General features: G+C 39.6%; 1 protein-coding gene across 1 annotated transcript in view; it reads left to right on the top strand.

The window, feature by feature from the left end:
* The window catches only part of Pfas (phosphoribosylformylglycinamidine synthase), a 295,039-nt gene that overhangs the window by 179,278 nt on the left and 92,611 nt on the right, over positions 1-23,150 (top strand). The window contains exons 14-15 of the mRNA XM_070100647.1: positions 2,356-2,579; positions 22,329-22,448. Coding sequence (XP_069956748.1) covers positions 2,356-2,579; positions 22,329-22,448 — 344 coding nt within the window. The remainder of the gene's footprint in view (positions 1-2,355; positions 2,580-22,328; positions 22,449-23,150) is intronic.

The following is a 23,150-nucleotide window of genomic DNA, read 5'->3' as shown; positions in this document are numbered from 1 at the left end:
GATATGTTACAGATATAATGATGATTTTGGTTGCTTTTATTACTGGAAATAGGTTGAAATTGAGCTCAGAGTAGCGGAAATGTTCTATTTTTGCCAATGTTCTAGAGTAAACAAATGATGTCATGTGTCTGATACACATCAACTGGTGGATCTAATATACATTCACAAATGCACTGATATTATTTATACAAATATTACAATATTGTATAACAGTAAATCTTCTATTTTTTGGTGTAAATAAAAATTCGTTATATGAATAAAAAATAAAAATGGAATTCATCTGTAAAGCCTGTAAACATAACTGATAAACAGAGGAAATGTTATTTTAGTGCCAGGAATGCCTGCGTTGTTTATTCTCGACCCTATTTTGAAATTGGAATATTTTGAACTTTGTGTGAAATTGGTCAAATTACCAATTTCTGATCACTTTATTGGCTAGTTGAAATAGTTGATTGGGCAGTTTCTTTTGCTCATTTGATACAATAGAAGTAATAATGGCAAAATAACTAAGAATTTGGTCGACTGGAATAATGTAATTGGCCTAAAATGGGAGTCAAAGCAGGCAAAATTGCCAATGCAGCAAAATTCGCAATAGCGTAATTTCATCAATTTTCCATCAAATTTTGTACTTTTTGTTTTATTACCTTCAGAAAAAGATTCTCTACCATTTCACAAGAAGAAAAAATAGAATTATTTTGTGAAAATTCTTGGACTCTGTAGACAAGTTAGGGGGTCTGGAACCTTCAGGGTCCAGACCCCTAACTTTACAAAAAAATTTTGTAAAGGGAGAGTTTATTGGTAGTTATTCAGGTTGATATATTTAAGAGTTCTTCATTAACAGTGTTGTTGAGGGAAGTTAGATTTGGGTGAGAGATGACAAAAGCTGTCATCAACAGAGATAACAGGTTTAAGTTGCTCAGATACTTTGGAAGGTGTATAAGAGGAAAAGCAGAGGGCCAAGGACACTACCCTGTGAGACCCCTATGTTGATAGGTCTTGTTGATGAGATTGTGCCCTTGATAGACATACTCGTGCCTGTTGATAAGGTAGAACTTTAAATATGAAAGTAAGTTACAGTACTAGTAGTAATAATCTGTGCTAATTTACATGTTGCTGTATTTATGAGAGTATTTTATAGTTCTAGAAAAAGTAATTATATTTGTGAACATTGTGCAGCAGACTCCACATAGAATGTGACTAACAGAACAAACAAGTCCCTAAATAAACTAACTTTTGACATCAGAGGTGATGAACACATCATGCTTGAAGAATGAAGCAACCAGTTCACTGAACAACAATGAACACAAAGCAACTGTCAGTAGTACAGCATCAGACAAGAGTGTCACAATAACCTACCTAACTAGAAACAGTTGGCATGGCCTCCATAAATCTCCCAAATTACTGAGGCTAAGCTCAGCAACTTTCCAGACCCCAGGTGTGACAGTGTGCAAAGTTGTTCATGTTGTCAGTTGTAACATAGTGTTGAAGGCAGGTGACTGGTGCCATGATGTAACATAGTGTTGAAGGCAGGTTGACTGGTGCCATGATGTAACATAGTGTTGAAGGCTGGTGACTGGTGCCATGATGTAACATAGTGTTGAAGGCAGGTTGACTGGTGCCATGATGTAACATAGTGTTGAAGGCAGGTGACTGGTGCCATGATGTAACATAGTGTTGAAGGCAGGTTGACTGGTGCCATGATGTAACATAGTGTTGAAGGCAGGTGACTGGTGCCATGATGTAACATAGTGTTGAAGGCAGGTTGACTGGTGCCATGATGTAACATAGTGTTGAAGGCAGGTGACTGGTGCCATGATGTAACATAGTGTTGAAGGCAGGTGACTGGTGCCATGATGTAACATAGTGTTGAAGGCAGGTGACTGGTGCCATGATGTAACATAGTGTTGAAGGCAGGTGACTGGTGCCATGATGTAACATAGTGTTGAAGGCAGGTTGACTGGTGCCATGATGTAGCATAGTGTTGAAGGCAGGTTGACTTGTGCCATGATGTAACATAGTGCTGAAGGCAGGTGACTGGTGCCATGATGGAAGTGTTTTAATTCAAGGAAGTGGCAGTCTCTTTCCCTCTCATTCTTCAGCTGCTCTGTTTGATACAACTTTTATTTCTTTATGCATTGCAAAATAATGTACGTTACATTTAATAAAACATTGTTGGACACAAAAGAAAGCCAATAATATGCAATGTATTTCAGACAAACTAATCCTAATGTTTAAATGTTAATGGGATTTATATATTGACTGTTAACGAGGATTTCTTACGTAGTTAACTACAATTATGTGAACCTTGTGTATTTACCTCTTTTTAAGATAATAATAATAATTATGTGTATACAGCTAATGTGTTGAAGGAGTTGATGGAGGGTGCTGGTGGAGTGATCTTTACGGAGTCGTTCAGTGTGGGAGACCCAACACTGTCAACACTAGAAGTGTGGGGAGCAGAGTACCAGGAGTCCAATGCTCTCTTGACTGACTTCCATCACCTGACCTCCCTCAAAATGCTGGCAGCCAGGGAGAAGTGCCCTCTAGATATTGTTGGCTTTATTACTGATGACCACAAGGTGAGTCTGGGTCATAATCTTTTTCTTTTCCTCTGCCAGTTGAACCTGGGTACCACTGAACCCAGTACTACTGAACCTAGTACAGTGGACCCCCGAGTTTCGGCAGCATTGACTTTCATGAAATTCGACTTTCAGCAAGTTTTTTCGGCAAAATTTGGCCTCGAGTTTTGTGATTAGACTCATGATTCGGCGACCGTCCGGTACCCGTCTGCCCATCACCACGCACACAAAGCCAGTGTCCCACGCCATTCACACTCAGTGTGCCATTGTTTACCAACACGTGACCATCACCCTGCAGGTTCGTACGTAATAATCCATTGTTTTTGTGATTGCAACTGCTAAAAAGTCACCATGGGCCCAAGGAAAGCTATCGCAAACCCTTTGGTAAAGAAAGCGAAGAACACGATCCAGAGGGATTTTGAAGGGTTTGAGGCAGACCCTGACCCTACCGACCCTCTGCCTGTTGTGGAAGGTGTTGTGGCATTGGGCAAGCCCATGGTGAGTGACGGGGATGTGGAAGAGTTGTTGGAGGACCACAGGGAAGAGCTAACCACTGACGAACTGCAAGAGCTTCAACTGGAATGGCATCAGACCACAGCTGAGGAACTTGCTTCAGAGGAGGAGGAAAAGAGAGTGAAGGAGGTGCCTTCTTCAGTGATTAAGGACATGTGTTCAAAGTGGAATGAGTTGCAAAGTTTTGTTGAAAAGTATCACCCTGACCAAGCTGAAACAAGCCATATCTGCAGCATGTTCAGTGACAAAACCTTGTCCCACTTCAGTTAAATCATAAAGAAATTCCAGAAACAGACCTCTCTGAACAGATATTTTGTGCAACAGGGGTCCAGTGACTCTCAAGTTGTTCCCAGTGGCATTAAAAGAAGAAGGGAAGTAACTCCAGAAAAGGACTTGCTACCTGAAGTCCTAATGGAAGGAGATTCTCCTTCCAAACAATAGTGTACACCTTCCTCCTATCCCCTCCTCCCATCTTCCATCCACTCGGAAGTCTTCAGTAAAGGTAAGTGTAATGTTGTTATTATTTTTTATGTGCATGTACTTGGCTTATGATTGTTTTCAGTATGTAAATCTTTATTTAATTTGAAAGAAAATATTTTATTTTAATATTTTTGGGCGTCTGGAACGGATTAATTTTATTTCCATTATTCCTTATGGGGAAAATTCGTTTCGAGTTTTGTGAATTTTGACTTTCGGCAGGCTCTCTGGAACTGATTAATCACGAAACTCGAGGGTCCACTGTACCATTGAACCTGATACTGCTGAAGCCGTTACAGTGGGGCCCCAGAAAAGAGTTTCTGAAATCTCGTAAATCCTGAATTTATGGATAATAGGAAGCTTTGTGTATCCTAATTGTCTGTCCCTGAAGTGGTCTTTAAGAGGTTGCCAGAGTTTTTTTTTCCTCCAACATTTTATTTTATTTTGCTCAAAACTCAAGAATTTCTCATCCAGTTGGCTTCACATTTTCAACACTTGTACAGTAGCGGAAAAAAACTCTTGGAACACTTGACATGTTTGGGTGCCCTGTTGTTGAATTCATATCTAGTCAGTGGTGTTGCTTCAAACATTCACAGAAGCTGCTTCCTTATTCAGTGATGGAGAGTGACACTTAGTGTTGGAGCAGATTTGACCATTTTATGTATAAAATAGTGTGAAAATTTCCTTTTAAATCATTTTAAATAATTTTCAGTTTATCTCTTCTGAATGGCTTCAGTATATAATGACTGATGCATCTCAGGTCCAGGATATTACTCATTATGTTGCATTTGCATGCAGGCAAATTTGTTGATGTAGTAAAATAGTAAAAAAATGGTGGGCTTTAATAAAATACAACTTGTCACTCATTTTGATCTATGTAAATTTCAAATTGCCTGTTTTAGTAAGCATATTGTTTCTTGTGCAGTAACTCAAGGATGCCTCTTCTGATCAACTTCAAATTTTTCAGCATTTGTGTAATGTATTTTGGGCAAGATTTGTGGGACTATATGCATATGTGGGTGCAGGAGGAAAGAGGAGTGATTGGTGGAATGAAGTAAAGGGTGTGATAAAAGAGAAAAAGGTAGCGTATAAGAGGTATTTACAAAGCAGAAGTGTTATAAGAAGAGCAGAGTATTTTTTTTTTTTTATCACACTGGCCGATTCCCACCAAGGCAGGGTGGCCCGAAAGAGAAAAACTTTCACCATCATTCACTCCATCACTGTCTTGCCAGAAGGGTGCTTTACACTACAGTTTTTAAACTGCAATATTAACACCCCTCCTTCAGAGTGCAGGCACTGTACTTCCCATCTCCAGGACTCAAGTCCGGCCTGCCGGTTTCCCTGAACCCCTTCATAAATGTTACTTTGCTCACACTCCAACAGTACGTCAAGTATTAAAAACCATTTGTCTCCATTCACTCCTATCAAACACGCTCACGCATGCCTGCTGGAAGTCCAAGCCCCTTGCACACAAAACCTCCTTTACCCCCTCCCTCCAACCTTTCCTAGGCCGACCCCTACCCCGCCTTCCTTCCACTACAGACTGATACACTCTTGAAGTCATTCTGTTTCGCTCCATTCTCTCTACATGTCCGAACCACCTCAACAACCCTTCCTCAGCCCTCTGGACAACAGTTTTGGTAATCCCGCACCTCCTCCTAACTTCCAAACTACGAATTCTCTGCATTATATTCACACCACACATTGCCCTCAGACATGACATCTCCACTGCCTCCAGCCTTCTCCTTGCTGCAACATTCATCACCCATGCTTCACACCCATATAAGAGCGTTGGTAAAACTATACTCTCATACATTCCCCTCTTTGCCTCCAAGGACAAAGTTCTTTGTCTCCACAGACTCCTAAGTGCACCACTCACTCTTTTCCCCTCATCAATTCTATGATTCACCTCATCTTTCATAGACCCATCCGCTGACACGTCCACTCCCAAATATCTGAATACATTCACCTCCTCCATACTCTCTCCCTCCAATCTGATATTCAATCTTTCATCACCTAATCTTTTTGTTATCCTCATAACCTTACTCTTTCCTGTATTCACCTTTAATTTTCTTCTTTTGCACACCCTACCAAATTCATCCACCAATCTCTGCAACTTCTCTTCAGAATCTCCCAAGAGCACAGTGTCATCAGCAAAGAGCAGCTGTGACAACTCCCACTTTGTGTGTGATTCTTTATCTTTTAACTCCACGCCTCTTGCCAAGACCCTCGCATTTACTTCTCTTACAACCCCATCTATAAATATATTAAACAACCACGGTGACATCACACATCCTTGTCTAAGGCCTACTTTTACTGGGAAATAATTTCCCTCTTTCCTACATACTCTAACTTGAGCCTCACTATCCTCGTAAAAACTCTTCACTGCTTTCAGTAACCTACCTCCTACACCATACACTTGCAACATCTGCCACATTGCCCCCCTATCCACCCTGTCATACGCCTTTTCCAAATCCATAAATGCCACAAAGACCTCTTTAGCCTTATCTAAATACTGTTCACTTATATGTTTCACTGTAAACACCTGGTCCACACACCCCCTACCTTTCCTAAGGCCTCCTTGTTCATCTGCTATCCTATTCTTAGTCTTTCAATAATAACTCTACAATACACTTTACCAGGTATACTCAGCAGACTTATCCCCCTATAATTTTTGCACTCTCTTTTATCCCCTATGGAGAGTAAAAGAAAGGTGAAGAGAGTGGTGAGAGAGTGCAAAACGAGAGCGGATGATAGAGCGGGAGAGGCACTGTCAAGAAATTTTAATGAAAACAAGAAAAAATTTTGGAGTGAGTTAAACAAGTTAAGAAAGCCTAGGGAAAGTATGGATTTGTCAGTTAAAAACAGAGTAGGGGAGTTAGTAGATGGGGAGATGGAGGTGTTGGGTAGATGGCGAGAATATTTTGAGGAACTTTTAAATGTCAATGAAGAGAGGCGGTAATTTCATGCACTAGCCAGGGAGGTATAACATCTTTTACGAGTGAAGAAGAGCAGGATGTGAGTGTGGGGGAGGTGCGTGAGGCATTACAAAGAATGAAAGGGGGTAAAGCAGCAGGAACTGATGGCATCATGACAGAAATGTTAAAAGCAGGGGGGGATATTGTGTTGGAGTGGTTGGTATTTTTGTTTAATAAATGTATGAAAGAGGGGAAGGTACCAAAGGATTGGCGGAGAGCATGTATAGTCCCTTTATATAAAGGGAAGGGGGACAAAAGAGATTGTAATAATTATAGAGGAATAAGTTTACTGAGTATACCAGGAAAAGTGTATGGTAGGGTTATTATTGAAAGAATTAGAGGTAAGATATAATGTAGAATTGCGGATGAGCAAGGAGGTTTTAGAGTGGGTAGGGGATGTGTAGATCAAGTGTTTACATTGAAGCATATATGTGAGCAGTATTTAGATAAAAGTAGAGAAGTTTTTATTGCATTTATGGATTTAGAAAAGGCATATGATAGAGTGGACAGGGAAGCAATGTGGCAGATGTTGCAAGTATATGGAATAGGGGGTAAGTTACTAAATGCTGTAAAGAGTTTTTATGAGGATAGTGAGGCTCAGGTTAGGGTGTGTAGAAGAGAGGGAGACTACTTCCCGGTAAAAGTAGGTCTTAGACAGGGATGTGTAATGTCTCCATGGTTGTTAACCCTTTCAGGGTCCAAGGCCCAAATCTGGAGTCACGCACCAGTGTCCAAGAATTTAAAAAAAAAAAAATTGTTATTTTTTCTTATGAAATCGTAGAGAATCTTTTTGTGAAGGTAATAAAACAAAAAGTACGAAATTTGGTGGAAAATTGACGAAATTATGCTCTCGCGAATTTTGATGTGTCAGCGATATTTACGAATCGGCGATTTTGCCGACTTTGACTCCCATTTTAGGCCAATTACATTATTCCAATCAACCAAATTCTTAGCTATTTCACTAGTATTACTTCTATTCTATCGATTGAGCACAAGAAATCGCCAAGTCAACTGTTTCAACTACAAAATAAAGTGATCGGAAATTGTTAATTTGGCCAATTTAACACCAGCTGACGTGTATTAGACGTGTGAGGTCGTTTGTTTACTCTTGAATATCGGCAAAAATTTAACATTTCTGCTACTTTGAGCTCAGTTTCAAGCCATTTCCAGTGCTAAAACCAATCAAAATCATCTCTATTTCTGTAATATGTCTTCCATTCTATCAAATGAGACCAAGAAATCGCAAATACAACTATAAAAAACATACGAAAAAACACTGCAAAGTTGCTGTTTTAATCGAAAAATCATGATTTCATTTTTTTTCTCTCATTATACACAGTGTGCTGCAGGATCTGTTTTATGTGGTGCACACATACCACATAGATGTATTCTCTCATATCTAGGCCCAAATGTACCACTCACAGTTTATCAGAGTGAGCTGAGCTCATGGCGTAGATCTACGGTTTGGACCCTGAACGTAAAGCCGTAGATCTACGGGACGGACCCTGAAAGGGTTAAATATATTTATAGATGGGGTTGTAAAAGAAGTAAATGCTAGGGTGTGAGAGAGAGGGGTGGAATTAAATTATGGGGAATTAATGAAGATCTGGTGATGATTGATGGGACGGGAGGAGGGGAGAGTGTTGAACCTATTGTTTAGAAGGGGAATCCTCCTCCATTAGGACTTGAGGTAGCTTTTCCTCCTGAGTAATGTAGGTTTTGCTTGGCAATTTCTTCCAAAACAGGCCTGTTTCATCACAATTAAACACTTGTTCAGGTTTCAATCCTTCAGCCTCTATGTACTCGGGAGAGGGGTGGGATTAAATTATGGGGAATCAAATTCGAAATGGGAATTGACACAGTTACTTTTTGCTGATGATACTGTGCTTATGGGAGATTCTAAAGAAAAATTGCAAAGGTTAGTGGATGAGTTTGGGAATGTGTGTAAAGGTAGAAAGTTGAAAGTGAGCATAGAAAAGAGTAAGGTGATGAGGGTATCAAATTATTTAGATAAAGAAAAATTGGATATCAAATTGGGGAGGAGGAGTATGGAAGAAGTGAATGTTTTCAGATACTTGGGAGTTGACATGTTGGCGGATGGATTTATGAAGGATGAGGTTAATCATAGAATTGATGAGGGAAAAAAGGTGAGTGGTGCATTGAGGTATATGTGGAGTCAAAAAACGTTATCTATGGAGGCAAAGAAGGGAATGTATGAAAGTATAGTAGTACCAACACTCTTATATGGGTGTGAAGCTTGGGTGGTAAATGCAACAGTGAGGAGATGGTTGGAGGCAGTGGAGATGTCCTGTCTAAGGGCAATGTGTGGTGTAAATATTATGCAGAAAATTCAGAGTGTGGAAATTAGGAGAACGTGTGGAGTTAATAAAAGTATCAGTCAAAGGGCAGAAGAGGGGTTGTTGAGGTGGTTTGGTCATTTAGAGAGAGGAAGGAAGGAGGGGTAGGGGTCATCCTCGAAAGGGTTGGAGAGAGGGGGTAAAGGGGGTTTTGTGGGCGAGGGGCTTGGACTTCCAGCAAGCGTGCATGAGCATGTTAGATAGGAGTGAATGGAGACGAATGATACTTGGGACCTGACGATCTGTTGGAGTGTGAGCAGGGTAATATTTAGTGAAGGGATTCAGGGAAACCGGTTATTTTCATATAGTTGGACTAGAGTCCTGGAAATGGGAAGTACAATGCCTGCACTTTAAAGGAGGGGTTTGGGATATTGGCAGTTTGGAGGGATATGTTGTGTATCTTTATACGTATATGCTTCTAAACTGTTGTATTCTGAGCACCCCTGCAAAAACAGTGATTGTGTGTGAGTGTGGTGAAAGTGTTGAATGATGAAAGTATTTTCTTTTTGGGGATTTTCTTTCTTTTTTGGGTCACCCTGCCTCGGTAGGAGACGGCCGACTTGTTGAAAAAAAAAAAAAAAATTTCAGCCGCTTTGTGGTCTGAACTGGCAGCCTCACCATGCCTTGCCACACTGTGTATGCCACTACGATTCTTAAATCTTTCAAACCAACCTTTGTTGGCCTTAAATTCACTCACATCACCACTAGTTGCAGGCAATTTCTTTACCAAATCGTCATGCAACTGCCTAGCCTTTTCACAAATGATCGCTTGAGAGATGCTACCTCCTGCTATCTGTTTTTCATTTATCCACACCAGTAACAGTCTCTGAACATTTTCTAACAGTTGCGGTCACTGTTACGTAATCACAGTTGCACCTTTTGCAAGAACAGCTTCCTTGATTGCCGTTTTCCTGCTCACTATAGTAGAGATGGTTGATTGGGGTTTACTATACAACCTGACTAGCTCTGACACACGCATTCCACTTTCGTGCTTTGCAATTATCTCTTTCTTCATTTCAATATTCATTAGCACCCTTGGTCTCGAAGGGTTGACACTAGAAGCTTTCTTGGGGCCCATGGTGACTTATTTTGCAGAAACAAGTACCAAAAACAGTGATAATATGGACAATATGGAATGTATCGAATGTATCCTTAGATGTGCGCACACTGGCTGGCTTGTAAACACTGGTACACACATGGAAGTTCAGGCCACACGTGGACACGTCTCGTACGAATCGCATCGCATACTGGGTTTTGTAACGGGAACCGAGGCAAATTTTTAGCGATATAATGCATCGGATACCAATAGCATCGCAATCCAGGGCTCCACTGTATACTGAATGTGCTCAAAATATGTTTATATGCTATCTTCACCTATAATCTTTATCCAGCATATAATCCTTACAAAAGTAAAATTTGATAAATGTTATATAGCATGTATTAACATACTAATCAGATACTCTTGTCTTCCTTGAAGTAATAAATTTGTTTCGACCAATTGAAGACTATATATCAGCAATCAGTTACTTATTGCCTTATTAATCTTAAGACTAGTAAGGCAATAATTAACCCCTTGACTGTCGCAACCCCCAATCCTGAGGTGTCTCCTGGTGTCACAAAATTTAAAAAAAAAAAAATTATTTTTTCTTATGAAATGATAGAGCATTTTTCCCGATTGTAATGACACCAAAAAAAACGAAATTTGATGGAAAACTGACGGAATTATGCTCTTGCGAAGTTAGCGACCTCGGCGATATTTACAAATCGGCGATTTCACCCACTTTGAGCCCTATTTTCGGCTAATTCCTTTGTTTCAGTTGACCAAACTCATAGCTATTTCTTTAGAACTCCATTTTTTCTATCGATTGAGTACAAAAAACTGCCCATTTACCGATATCAACTACCCAATAATGTGGTCAGAAATTTGCAATTTGGCCAATTTCACGAAAATTAAAATGTATGAAAATTTCAAAATAAGGTCCAGAATGAACAATGCAGACATTCCTGGCTCTAAAATAACATTGTCTTTGTTCATCAGTCATATCTCCAGGCCCCTCTGATATTATTCTTGCTTTCTATTTTGAATTTTTATTCAAACAAAAAATAGAAGACTTACTATTATGCAGACTACTGCAATACTGTAATAATTGTATAAATAACATCAACCCATTCATGACTGCATATTAGAATGGCTAGTTGAACATTTATTGGACAATGACATCATTTGTTTACTTTTGAACATTGGCAAAAATCAAACATTTCCCCTACTTTGAGCTCCATTTCCAGGTTCTTTTTATAGTAAAACCAATCAAACTCACCTCTATTTCTATAATATCTTTTCCATTCTATCAAATGCGACCAAGAAAACAAGAATACAACCATAAATACTATACGAAAATAGACGACAAAGTCGGTATTTTAATTTAAAAAACTGTCGGAGTTTTTTTTTCTCATTATGCACTGCGTGCTCCAGGAATTTTTTTATATGGTGCACACTGACCACACAGACCCATTCTCTCACACGTGGGCCTACCAGCTTTCTCCTGCTTGATTTAAAGCTGCTAGAATTTATGAGTATGCATGTATATACGTCAAACACGGTACCTCGTAAGACGTATATATACGGCCGCAACAGTCAAAGGGTTAATTGCCTTATTAGTCTTAACCCCTTCAGGGTCCAAGGCCAAAATCTGAAGTTGTGCTCCAGTGTCCAAGAAATTTTGAAAAAAAAAAAAAAAAAAAATTTTTACAGAATTAAGAGTATATTTTTGTGAAGGTAATAAGACAAAAATTTTTTTTTTCTGATTAGTACTTACCGAGATACAGTGGAGGGAAGTTGACCCAAAATGACCGGGTGGTGGCAACATCAGTGACTTCCGCAAAATCCCATTTTTTTATTTTACGTTTTTTATACTTTTTTCTTTTCTTTCTAAGTTTTTTCTTTTTCTAAAAACATTTGTGGCCTGTGAGACCAGTATAATGTATATTGTATAAGTGTACACTCATTGTATGCAACACAATAACTGCACTAATTTGTTTATCATTATATTGCTTACAAAACTTGTTTACAAGTTTATTGTAAACAAAATGATGAAAATATTAGTGCGGTTATTGTGTTGAATACAATGGTACCATATAGTACCATATGGTACAATGGTGCCATAGGGTGCAGTTGTACCATAGGTACAATGGCACCATATGATACAATGGTACCATATGGTACAATATGGTACAATGGCACATGATACAATGGTACCATATGATACAGTGGTACCATATGAAACAATGGTACCATAGGGTACAATGGTACCATATGGTACAATGGCACTATTTGGTACAATGGTACCATATGGTGCAATGGTACCTTATGGTGCAATGGTACCATATGGTACCATATGATGCAATGGTACTATGTGATACACTGTACCATACAGTACAATGATACCATATGGTTCATTGTACCATATGGAACTGTTGTATTCACAATAAACACACTAATATTTTTATTATTATTTTGTTTACAATAGTTGTTTACAACAAAAATATGCAAAAATGTTGTATATTAGTAATGTTCTATTATATATTTACAAGTGTACAGGAGAGAGTATTGAGGAGGTGAATGTATTCAGATATTTGGGAGTGGACGTGTCAGCGGATGGGTCTATGAAAGATGAGGTGAATCATAGAATTGATGAGGGGAAAAGGGTGAGTGGTGCACTTAGGAGTCTGTGGAGACAAAGAACTTTGTCCTTGGAGGCAAAGAGGGGAATGTATGAGAGTATAGTTTTACCAACGCTCTTATATGGGTGTGAAGCATGGGTGATGAATGTTGCAGCGAGGAGAAGGCTGGAGGCAGTGGAGATGTCATGTCTGAGGGCAATGTGTGGTGTGAATATTATGCATAGAATTCGTAGTTTGGAAGTTAGGAGGAGGTGCGGGATTACCAAAACTGTTGTCCAGATGGCTGAGGAAGGGTTGTTGAGGTGGTTCGGACATGTAGAGAGAATGGAGCGAAACAGAGTGACTTCAAGAGTGTATCAGTCTGTAGTGGAAGGAAGGCAGGGTAGGGGTCGGCCTAGGAAAGGTTGGAGGGAGGGGGTGAAGGAGGTTTTGTGTGCAAGGGGCTTGGACTTCCAGCAGGCATGCGTGAGTGTGTTTGATAGGAGTGAATGGAGACAAATGGTTTTTAATACTTGACGTGCTGTTGGAGTGTGAGCAAAGTAACATTTATGAAGGGGTTCAGGGAAACCGGCAGGCCGGACTCGAGTCCTGGAGATGGGAAGTACAGTGCCTGCACTCTGAAGGAGGGGTGTTAATATTGCAGTTTAAAAACTGTAGTGTAAAGCACCCTTCTGGCAAGACAGTGATGGAGTAAATGATGGTGAAAGTTTTTCTTTTTCGTGCCACCCTGCCTTGGTGGGAATGAGCCAGTGTGATAATAAAAATAATAAAAAAAGTGTAGAGGAACTTGACGTGTTCCTTGAGGTGGATGACAAAGCACTTTGTCTCGGAAACTGCCGAGTTAGTAGCTAGCTTGTGTCTCCACTCACTCAGTCATGGCTGGTGTCTCATGCCACCAACACCTATTGACCATATGGTACATGGTATCATATGTTACAGGGTACCATATGGTACAATGTACTATATGGTATAGGGTACCATGCAGTACAGGATAACATATGGTACAGGGTACCATATGGCACAGGGTACCATATGGCACAGGGTACCATATGGTACAGGGTACCATACAGTACAGGACACCATATGGTACAGATACAGGGATAACTATGGAAATAAGTCACCCTGATTATTTTGGGTTATCCTAGGATTTTATACGTATGCTCCTATGTATGATAATCTATGTATGTAATTGTATTTCTGTACACCTGAATAAACTTAATCAAGTGCATGTGGCATCATAAGTAAGTTTATTTAGTTATACACAAATTTATTTATTTATTTATTTATTTATTTATAATTTGAGCACACAGAGGTACAAAAAAATACAGATAAGAGCAGCATGCCAAAGCCACTTATACTATGCATAGCATTACGGGCTGGCTTAAAATTAACTTAAGATTAACTAAGCAATGATGAAATCAGTGAAAAACATTAATGTAAACTGAATACTATAAAGCACAAGTGAGTATTACAAAGACAGGTCATATGGTTGCATGCATTGTTGTAAATTCAGTAGAATGGAGTATTCTGTTAGGTAGTGTATTTAAAAAATAATAAAGTTAGATTGGGTTTTAGGTTTAACATTTATGTGATATAATTGTGAGAAACATTTAAGATATACAATTTATAAGGTTCAGTTATTCAGTATTTATTTGGTTTTGGGTGAGTAAGTGATCTTTGAGAAGAGACTTGAATTTATAAACAGGTAGTGTTTCTTTTATATTTACAGGTAATGAATTCCAGATTTTAGGGCCTTTTATGTGCATTGAGTTTTTGCATAGCGTGAGATGGACACGAGGAATATCAAAGAGTGATCTGTGCCTTGTGTTATGGTCATGTGTTCTGTTGAGGTTGGCAAGGAGATGTTTGAGGGGAGGGTTAATATCAGAGTTGAGTGTTCTATGTATGTAATAGGTGCAGTAATAAGTATGGATGTTTTGTATGGTGAGTAGGTTGAGTGTATTGAATATTGGTGGAGTGTGTTGCCTGTAGTGAGAATTTGTTATCATTCTAACTGCAGCCTTTTGTTGGGTAATTAGTGGTCTGAGATGGTTACTTGTTGTTGAGCCCCATGCACAAATTCCATAGGTGAGATAGGGGTAAATAAGAGAGTGATATAGGGCCAGGAGGGCTGACTGTGGAGCATAGTACCGTATCTTCGATAGTATGCCTACAGTCTTGGAAATTTTCTTAGAAATTTGTTGTATATGTGTATGAAATTTGAGTCTATTATCAAGGTGGATTCCTAAGAATTTTCCCTCTGTTAGCTTTGTGATAGGTGATCCGTTTATCATTATGTTAAGAGGGACATCTGTAGCTCTGTTACCAAACTGAATGAAGTAGGTTTTGTCAATGTTTAGTGTAAGTTTGTTAGTACTCATCCAGGTAGATATTTTCTGTAATTCGGTATTTACAGTATTGGCTAGCGTGACTGGGCTCGGGTGGGAGAAGACGTATGTTGTGTCATCAGCAAATAGTGTGGGTTTGAGTAATTGAGAAGCATTTGGTAGGTCATTTATGTATAGGAGAAAGAGAAGAGGGCCAAGGACACTTCCCTGTGGGACACCAACTGTAATTGGTTGTGCAGAAGAGTTTGCCCCATTTGCGTACACATATTGGCTTCTGTTGCTGAGGTATGACTTGAGGTAGTTGAGGGAGTGCCCTCTTATACCATAGTGTGACAATTTTACGTGGAGCAAGTCATGGTCAACTGTATCAAAAGCTTTACGTAAGTCAATGAAGATCCCCAGTGGGACTTCTTTTTTCTCTATTGCAGTGTATATATGTTCTAGCATGTGTATAATAGCATCATTAGTATTTTTATTAGGCCTGAATCCAAATTGGCAGGGGTTGAGTATGTTTTGGGAGATAAGGTAGGAGTAGATTCGTTTATGAATTAATTTTTCGAAGATTTTTGAGAGAGGGTGTAAGTTGGATATTGGCCTATAGTTATTCAACTCTGTTTGGTCTCCTCCTTTGTGGATCGGGGTGACCCTTGCTATTTTGAGTACTGTAGGGAAGGTGGAGGATTCAATGGATTTGTTAAAGAGTGTTGCAATGATTGGTGATAGCACTTGTGACACTTTTTTGTATATAAAGGGTGGTAAGGTATTTAAATCTCCTGCCTTGTTTTTTAGTGCGTTGATAATAAGGGAGACTTCGTATGGGTTAGTCGGAGCTAGGAACAGTGTGTTCGGGTAGTTGCCGGTGAGGTAGTCATTTGGTGGGGTATCTGAGCTTGGGATTTTATTGGCAAGGTTTTGTCCTATAGTGGAGAAGAAATCATTGAGTCTGTTTGCTGTTTCTGTTGGTGGGAGTTGGGGTTCATCTGATTTTGCTAATTTTATTTCGCTATTTCGTGATATCTTTTTTGTTCCCAGAATTTCTGATAGGGTTTTCCAGGTCTTTTTTATATCACCTCGTAAGTTGGATAATCTGTTCTCATAATACAATTTTTTTGCCCTTCTTATCAGGCTGGTTAGGATTGACGAGTAACGTTTTGTTTGGTCTCTGGTTATGTGACCCATTCTGTACTGTTTTTCATATTGGTGTTTTGTATTTATGGATTTGAGAATGCTGGGTGTTAGCCAGGGACTGTTCAGTCTCTTAGCTGTCATCTGCTTAGTTTTTTTAGGGCAGTGCTTGTTATAGAGGTATTGAGTCTTTTTTAGAAAATTATTAATACATTCGTCAATATCTGTATTGATTTCTAGCTCAGTGTGCCAGTCAATGTTTGCTACTGCTGTTGTGAAGTTATTAATGGCTGCCTCATTGTGAAGTCTGAAGGTGACTTTAGTAGTGTCTTGGGGTAATTTACCAAGAGTTGTTATGAGGAAAGTAGGGTAGTGGTCTGTGGTATTATCTGTAATTATGCCTGATTTTAAAGGGGATATGGTGTTGGTCCAGATGTGGTCAAGTAGGGAAACACTAGTCTCTGTAACTCTTGTAGGTTTTGTTACTGTTGGTAGCAACATACAGTTACTCATTGTGTTTGTGAATTCAGTAACGTGTGGGTCCTGGTCTTGCAGGAGATTTATATTGAAGTCACCTGAGAGTAGTAAGTGATCTTTGTTCATGCGTGCATCAGTTATCATACTTCCTAGGTTTTGACTAAATTGGCTAATGTTTGACTGTGGAACTCTGTAGATGTTTATCAATGTGAGAGCTTTTTGTAGGTATTTGGATTTGAATTTGGCTATTATATATTCCCCATGTTCATCTCTTGTGCAAGTATTAGTGATACATTCTAGTTGGTCTGAGTAGTATATGGCTGTGCCACCCCCTTGTTGGTCTGGCCTACAGTTGTGTATGGCTGTGTAACCAGGAATGGCATAGACATCTGTACTATCAGGCTTTAGCCAGGTTTCATTTAGTGTAATGATGGACATATTGGCATGTAAGGAATTTAGTAATGCTATGAGGTCATCGTAATGCTTGCTTAAAGATCTGATATTGTAGTTAAAGATAGTTATGTTGTTGTTGGCACTGAGAAGTGCCTTTGATTGTTCTACAGTGTAGTAATTACAGTAACTGTTTGATTCATTTAAGTCATTAAATAAGAGGTTGGTATCTGGATCAATGCTTGTAATCATAAGATTTGTAGTGAATCTATAGTTAGAATTAAGTATAAAACAAAGTAAATAGTCTTAAGCTAAAAAATAGCACCTGAATTATTTAACAAATGTAAAATAATGAGCTAAGGTAGTTTTTTTTTTTTTTTAAGCTAAAATAAAGGAGACAATATAAAAGGGACTAGTACAAATAAAGTGATGATCAAATAATGGAGCTTGGGAATATGATAGTAGGTAGTACTATAAAATAAATGAGCTTTGGAATATAATGGCAAAATTGTGAACTTGTTCTACTTTAGCACCTGAGAATAGCACCTTGATTATTTTAACAATTGTGAATGTATAAGCTAGGGTAGTTATATAAAGCTAAAATAAAGGAGAAAATATTTAAGGGACTAAAATTAAGTAATGGTAAACAAAGTTAAATGGACAGATGGTCACTATGAAATAATATTGGTTTAGGAGTAAGATCTGATTTGTAATATTAGATAAATTGAGCAGTTTATTGCACAATAAAAGTAAAAAAAAATGAGGTAGTTGGTACTAGCTAGCAAAAGATAGTTTTGGTACTTGCAAAAAAGTAATTGGAATATACACTAATTGCATACACAATGTAAAGTGACTAAAAAAACAAGTAGTGATAAACAAAATTAAATGGACAGGTAAGAAGAAATGAATATTATTAATTTGGAGTAAGATTTGACTTTTAATTTAAAATTATGAGCAATTAATAGCAGTAAGAAAGTTATAGAGTATTGGAGGTAGTTGGCATTAGCTAGTGATGAAAAATAATAAAAATAATAATGTACAATATAATAGTAACGTACACTATATGCACCACACGTATATATGTATTAAGGGCACTTATCTAATCTGTTACAGAAATGTCAGCTTTTCTAAGGAAGGTAGAGAAATCATGTTCGTTTGAGATGGTATATTGTTGTCCTGTTGATGTTTTCCTTACTAGTATTTTCCCATCTCGCATGAAACACTGATGTATTTTGTTTTCCTGTTTAAGTTTTCTCAGCCTGAACAGAAGGTTTTGACGTTTTTTTGTTAGACACTCATTTATGTACACTCCATTTTTCATTGTAATTGCTGATTTAATTAGGTCCTTTCTTTTATCGTATGAATGAAGTCGGATCATTATACTGTGTTTACTTCCTGGTTTTCCTAACAAACGTGTTTCTTTGATTTCATTGTTTTGCACGATGACTTGTACGTGGTCCTGTATTATCCTGACAGCAGTTTCTTTGCACTGAGCTTGTGTTATGTCACTAGGAATGTGTGGACTGTTTATTATAACTGCATCAGACAACTTATCTTGTTCAGTTTTGTCGTCTTGGAAATCAAGGTATTCATTTAGTCGAGTGTGCATGTTCTGATTCCAGTCCTTGATTGCTTCTTCAACCTTCATATTTATTGTTGTTATTTGCTCAGTGTGACTGGCTATAGCTGCTTTTAGAGTATTTTCTGTGTCAACACTTCCCGATGTAATCTTCTCTTCAAGGTTTTGGATCTTATTCTCTAGGTTGGTTATCTTGGAATCTCGTCGCTCGAGTGCTGCTTTGATATCTTTGATTTCATTTTCTAGAGCAACGATGTAGCCCTTGATATTGTCAGGAATAATCGTACCTGAGTTATCATGGATGAATCCTTTGAAGGGAGTGGAGTTGGAGGGGGAGTCAGCCATGTTTGTTGTTGTTGTTGTTGTTCCCTGGGTGGCGTCGGTGAGGGGGGTTGATGATACACTGGCGTCCTGCTGGGTAGACAAGTTGAGTTCTAGGGTCCTTGCTGTTATTCTTTTATTACTGGTGTTGTGTCTTCTGCGATATCCTTTCATAGTATCACTGAAGTAGATACTGTGTAGCAATGGGGGAGAAGGCTTGTTTTCTCGGAGCTTGGGTTAAGTGGTTGTCTGGCAGCGGAGGCAGTGTTTGGGTTAGCAGGGCTGTCTTCCTTAGATCTTCTAATTTTGTCAAGATTTGGGTTACATTCTTAGTATTCTTGGGTCATGTTGTGGTCTACGTGGGTTCATGTAGTTGAACTTTCACTTAGGCCATCACAAGTTTTGATGGGCGATGTTTTTTTGAGAAAGAAGAGCTGGTAGGATACCGTTGCTGCCGCTGCCGCCGCCGCCGCCGTGAAGTTGCATAGAATATCATACTTAGCAGCATATGTTTAGAGAACTTAGGATAACCCAAAAAAGTCAGACAGACTTATTTCCATTAGGGTCCCTGTACCCTGTACCATATGGTATAATGTACCATATGGTACAATGTGCTATATGGTACATTGTACAATATGGTACTGCTACCATACAATACCATTGTACCATATACCATTGTATGACATGGCACCATTGTACCATATGGTACCATTGTACCATATGGCACAATGGTACCATATGGTTCAGAACCATAGAATTCGTCTTCAGTTCCACTTCCATCAGTCTTAGAACTGTAAGTTGTGAAGAGGAGAGTCAGAATTCGCCCCAAGAGTGAGTGGGGAGTGAGAGCTTCCTTGCTGCCAGGCACAATGAACAAAGCTACTTTGCCGGTGTTCCCACAATGCCATGCGGGCGTCCAGATTTTTTCTATGGTGTGCACACTGACCACCCAGACCCATTCTCTCAGATGTAGGCCTACCAGCCTTCTCGCGCTAAATTTGACGCTGCTAGAATTTTGGCGTAGATCTACGGGACGGACCCTGAAAGGGTTAAGCCTGAAATGTTCTGAATATTAAGGGACTTTCAGGATGTACAGGTAAGTATCACTCATCTCTGTACAAACTTTGTATTGTGCTTCAATAATCTGAATGTCATTAATTATCATTTTTTTTATCGAATTACAGTGGACCCCCGCATACCGATTTTAATCCGTGCAAGAGGGCTCATTGGTATGCGAAATAATCGGTATGCGAATGAATTTTCCCCATAAGAAATAATGGAAATCAAATTAATCCATGCAAGACACCCAAAAGTATGAAAAAAAATTTTTACCGCATGAAATATACATTTTCCTACACACAAAGAGAAGGATACATGCACAGTAGTAGAGTAGTACATGCACAGTATATATTGTGCATGTACTAGTCTACTAAATGAAGAATAAATGACACTTACCTTTATTGAAGATGCAGCAATGACTGATGAGACACTGTGTCCTGGGAGTGCCTTTTCCTCCTGAGTACTGTAGGTCCTGTTTGGTATTTTCTTCCAGAACATGCCTTATCACACTGTGTATGTCACTACGATTCTTAAATCTCTCAAACCAACCTTTGCTGGCTTTAAATTCACCAATATGAGCACTAGTTCCAGGCATTTTTCCCTGTTCACCTGGGTGTTAGTCGACTGGTGTGGGTTGCATCCTGGGAGACAAGATTAAGGACCCCAATGGAAATAAGTTAGACAGTCTTCGATGACACTGACTTTTTTGGGTTATCCTGGGTGGCAAATCCTCTGGGGTTAATTGTTTCTTGGTATATTCTCAATAAGCCACACCAACAACAGTGCTACAGCAGCAGCAGACGATGCTACAGCAGCAGCAGACGATGCTACAGCAGCAGCAGCAGCTGACAGTGCTACAGCAGCAGCAGATGATGCTACAGCAGCAGCAGACGATGCTACAGCAGCAGCAGACGATGCTACAGCAGCAGCAGCAGCTGACAGTGCTACAGCAGCAGCAGACGATGCTACAGCAGCAGCAGACGATGCTACAGCAGCAGCAGACGATGCTACAGCAGCAGCAGCAGCTGACAGTGCTACAGCAGCAGCAGACGATGCTACAGCAGCAGCAGATGATGCTACAGCAGCAGCAGACGATGCTACAGCAGCAGCAGCAGCAGACGATGCTACAGCAGCAGCAGCAGCTGACAGTGCTACAGCAGCAGCAGACGATGCTACAGCAGCAGCAGACGATGCTACAGCAGCAGCAGCAGCTGACAGTGCAGCAGCAGCAGCTGTACCACCAATAGTAGCGATGGTTGATTGGGGTTTATTATACAACCTGGCCAGCTCGGAGACATGCACTCCACTTTCATACTTATCAATGATCTTTTTCTTCATCTCTATAGTAATTCTCACCCTTATTGCTGTAGGGTTGGCACTAGAAGCTTTCTTGGGGCCCATGGTCACTTATTTTCCAGATAAAATCACCAAAAACACTGTAATAATACGAAATGTTACGATTGTATGCTTGGATGCTACCGCGGAGGCTGGCTGGTAAACAATGCCACCGGCGGAACATGTGAGGCTGGCTAAGGCGCACATTGGACGCGTCTCGGACGAACAGCGGTGAGCGGGTTTTTAAGCGGTATGCGAGGCAAAATTTTTGCGATTAAAGCAAACGGTATGCAGATTAATCGTTATGTGATGCCAACGGTATACGGGGGTCCACTGTACTAAATTTTTTAACGCACTGGCCATATCCCACCAAGGCAGGGCGACCTAAAAAGAAGAACTTTAATTTTTCTTTTTAAATTTGGTAATGTATACAGGAGAAGGGGTTCCTAGCCCCTTTCTCCCAGCATTTTAGTCGCCTTTTATGACACACATAAAGATTTTATTTCTTTGCAAAGGTTAAAATGCATAGCTGAATCACTAAATACCTCCATTATAATAAAACTCTGTATTGTTGTTCTCGTATATTTGTAATCTTAATTTAGTTTTAAGGCTGCCCAAAATACTGTGCATAATAAGGGGCTTTCTATATACATGTAGTTTATATATGTTAATTACCTTAATTGTGTAATATACTGAAATAGTTAGTTTTGTAAGGCTGGTGCAGATGTTACCAACTGCATGTCACATATATTGGCTGTAATGAACTGCCTTCATGGCATTAAAGAATAAAAAGACACAATAACATGACTGGAACAGTTCACAAATAACCTGCACATAGGAGCAGGTTATTTGTGTGTTGTGTTTTATGGCATTAGTCTGGTTCTAGAGCAAACACTGCGGGTAAAAGACCCTCTGGTTATCTTAGGTAATTTACACGTGTGTTTCTATTTATAACAATTGTACGTAAGTGCACGTGTACCTAAATGAACTTAATGCTGAACTCCAAGAAACTCTCCTCTAGGTGGGAAAAATTGGTGATATCTTGGGAATATAATTTGCTCAATTTATTCTTGCCTTCATAAATGTTAGTGATAAATTTTGTATGGCAGGTCCGTCTAGTGGAAGGAAAGTTGGATCCCAGTATACTGGAGAAGATCGGAGACCATCGGGAGAGTCAATACCCAGTAGACCTGCCCCTAGACACTGTACTGGGCAAGATGCCTCGGAAGGTGAGTGAATACCCAGTAGACCTGTCCCTGGATGCTGTACTGGGCAAGATGCCTCTGAAGGTGAGTGAACACCTAGTAGACCTGTCCCTGGATGCTGTACTGGGCAAGATGCCTCAGAAGGTGAGTGAACACCCAGTAGACATGCCTCTGGGGGTTTTACTGTGTGACCCACCATGACACAGCCCTGACTTACCATGACACAGCCCTGACTTACCATGACACAGCCTTGACTTACCATGACACAGCCTTGACTTACCATGACACAGCCTTGACTTACCATAACACAGCCTTGACTTACCATGACACAGCCTTGACTTACCATGACAGCCTTGACTTACTATGACACAACCTTGACTACCATGACCCCAGCCTTGGCTACCTTGACCCCAACCTTGGCTACCATAACCCCAACCTTGGCTACCATGTGTGGTATAATTTATCTAACCAAAACTATGGTCTAATAAACTTGTAGAACAAATACTTAGCTTTGTTGCTGTCTCTGCCTGTTGCAGCCTCTTACGAGAGCAGCCTCCGATGATAGTTGTTCTATGACCACCTGGCCCATTCCTGGAGAAAATTTCTCCACACCATGACCCCCAACCTTGACTATCATGACCTCCAACCTTGACTACCATAACACAACCTTGACTACCATAGCACAACCTTGACTTACCATGACACAACCTTAACTTACCATGACAC

The sequence above is a fragment of the Cherax quadricarinatus genome, chromosome 73, assembly GCF_038502225.1.
Source record: "Cherax quadricarinatus isolate ZL_2023a chromosome 73, ASM3850222v1, whole genome shotgun sequence".
NCBI classification, from domain to species: Eukaryota; Metazoa; Arthropoda; class Malacostraca; order Decapoda; family Parastacidae; genus Cherax; species Cherax quadricarinatus.
This window is presented reverse-complemented; position numbering and strand designations above follow the sequence as displayed.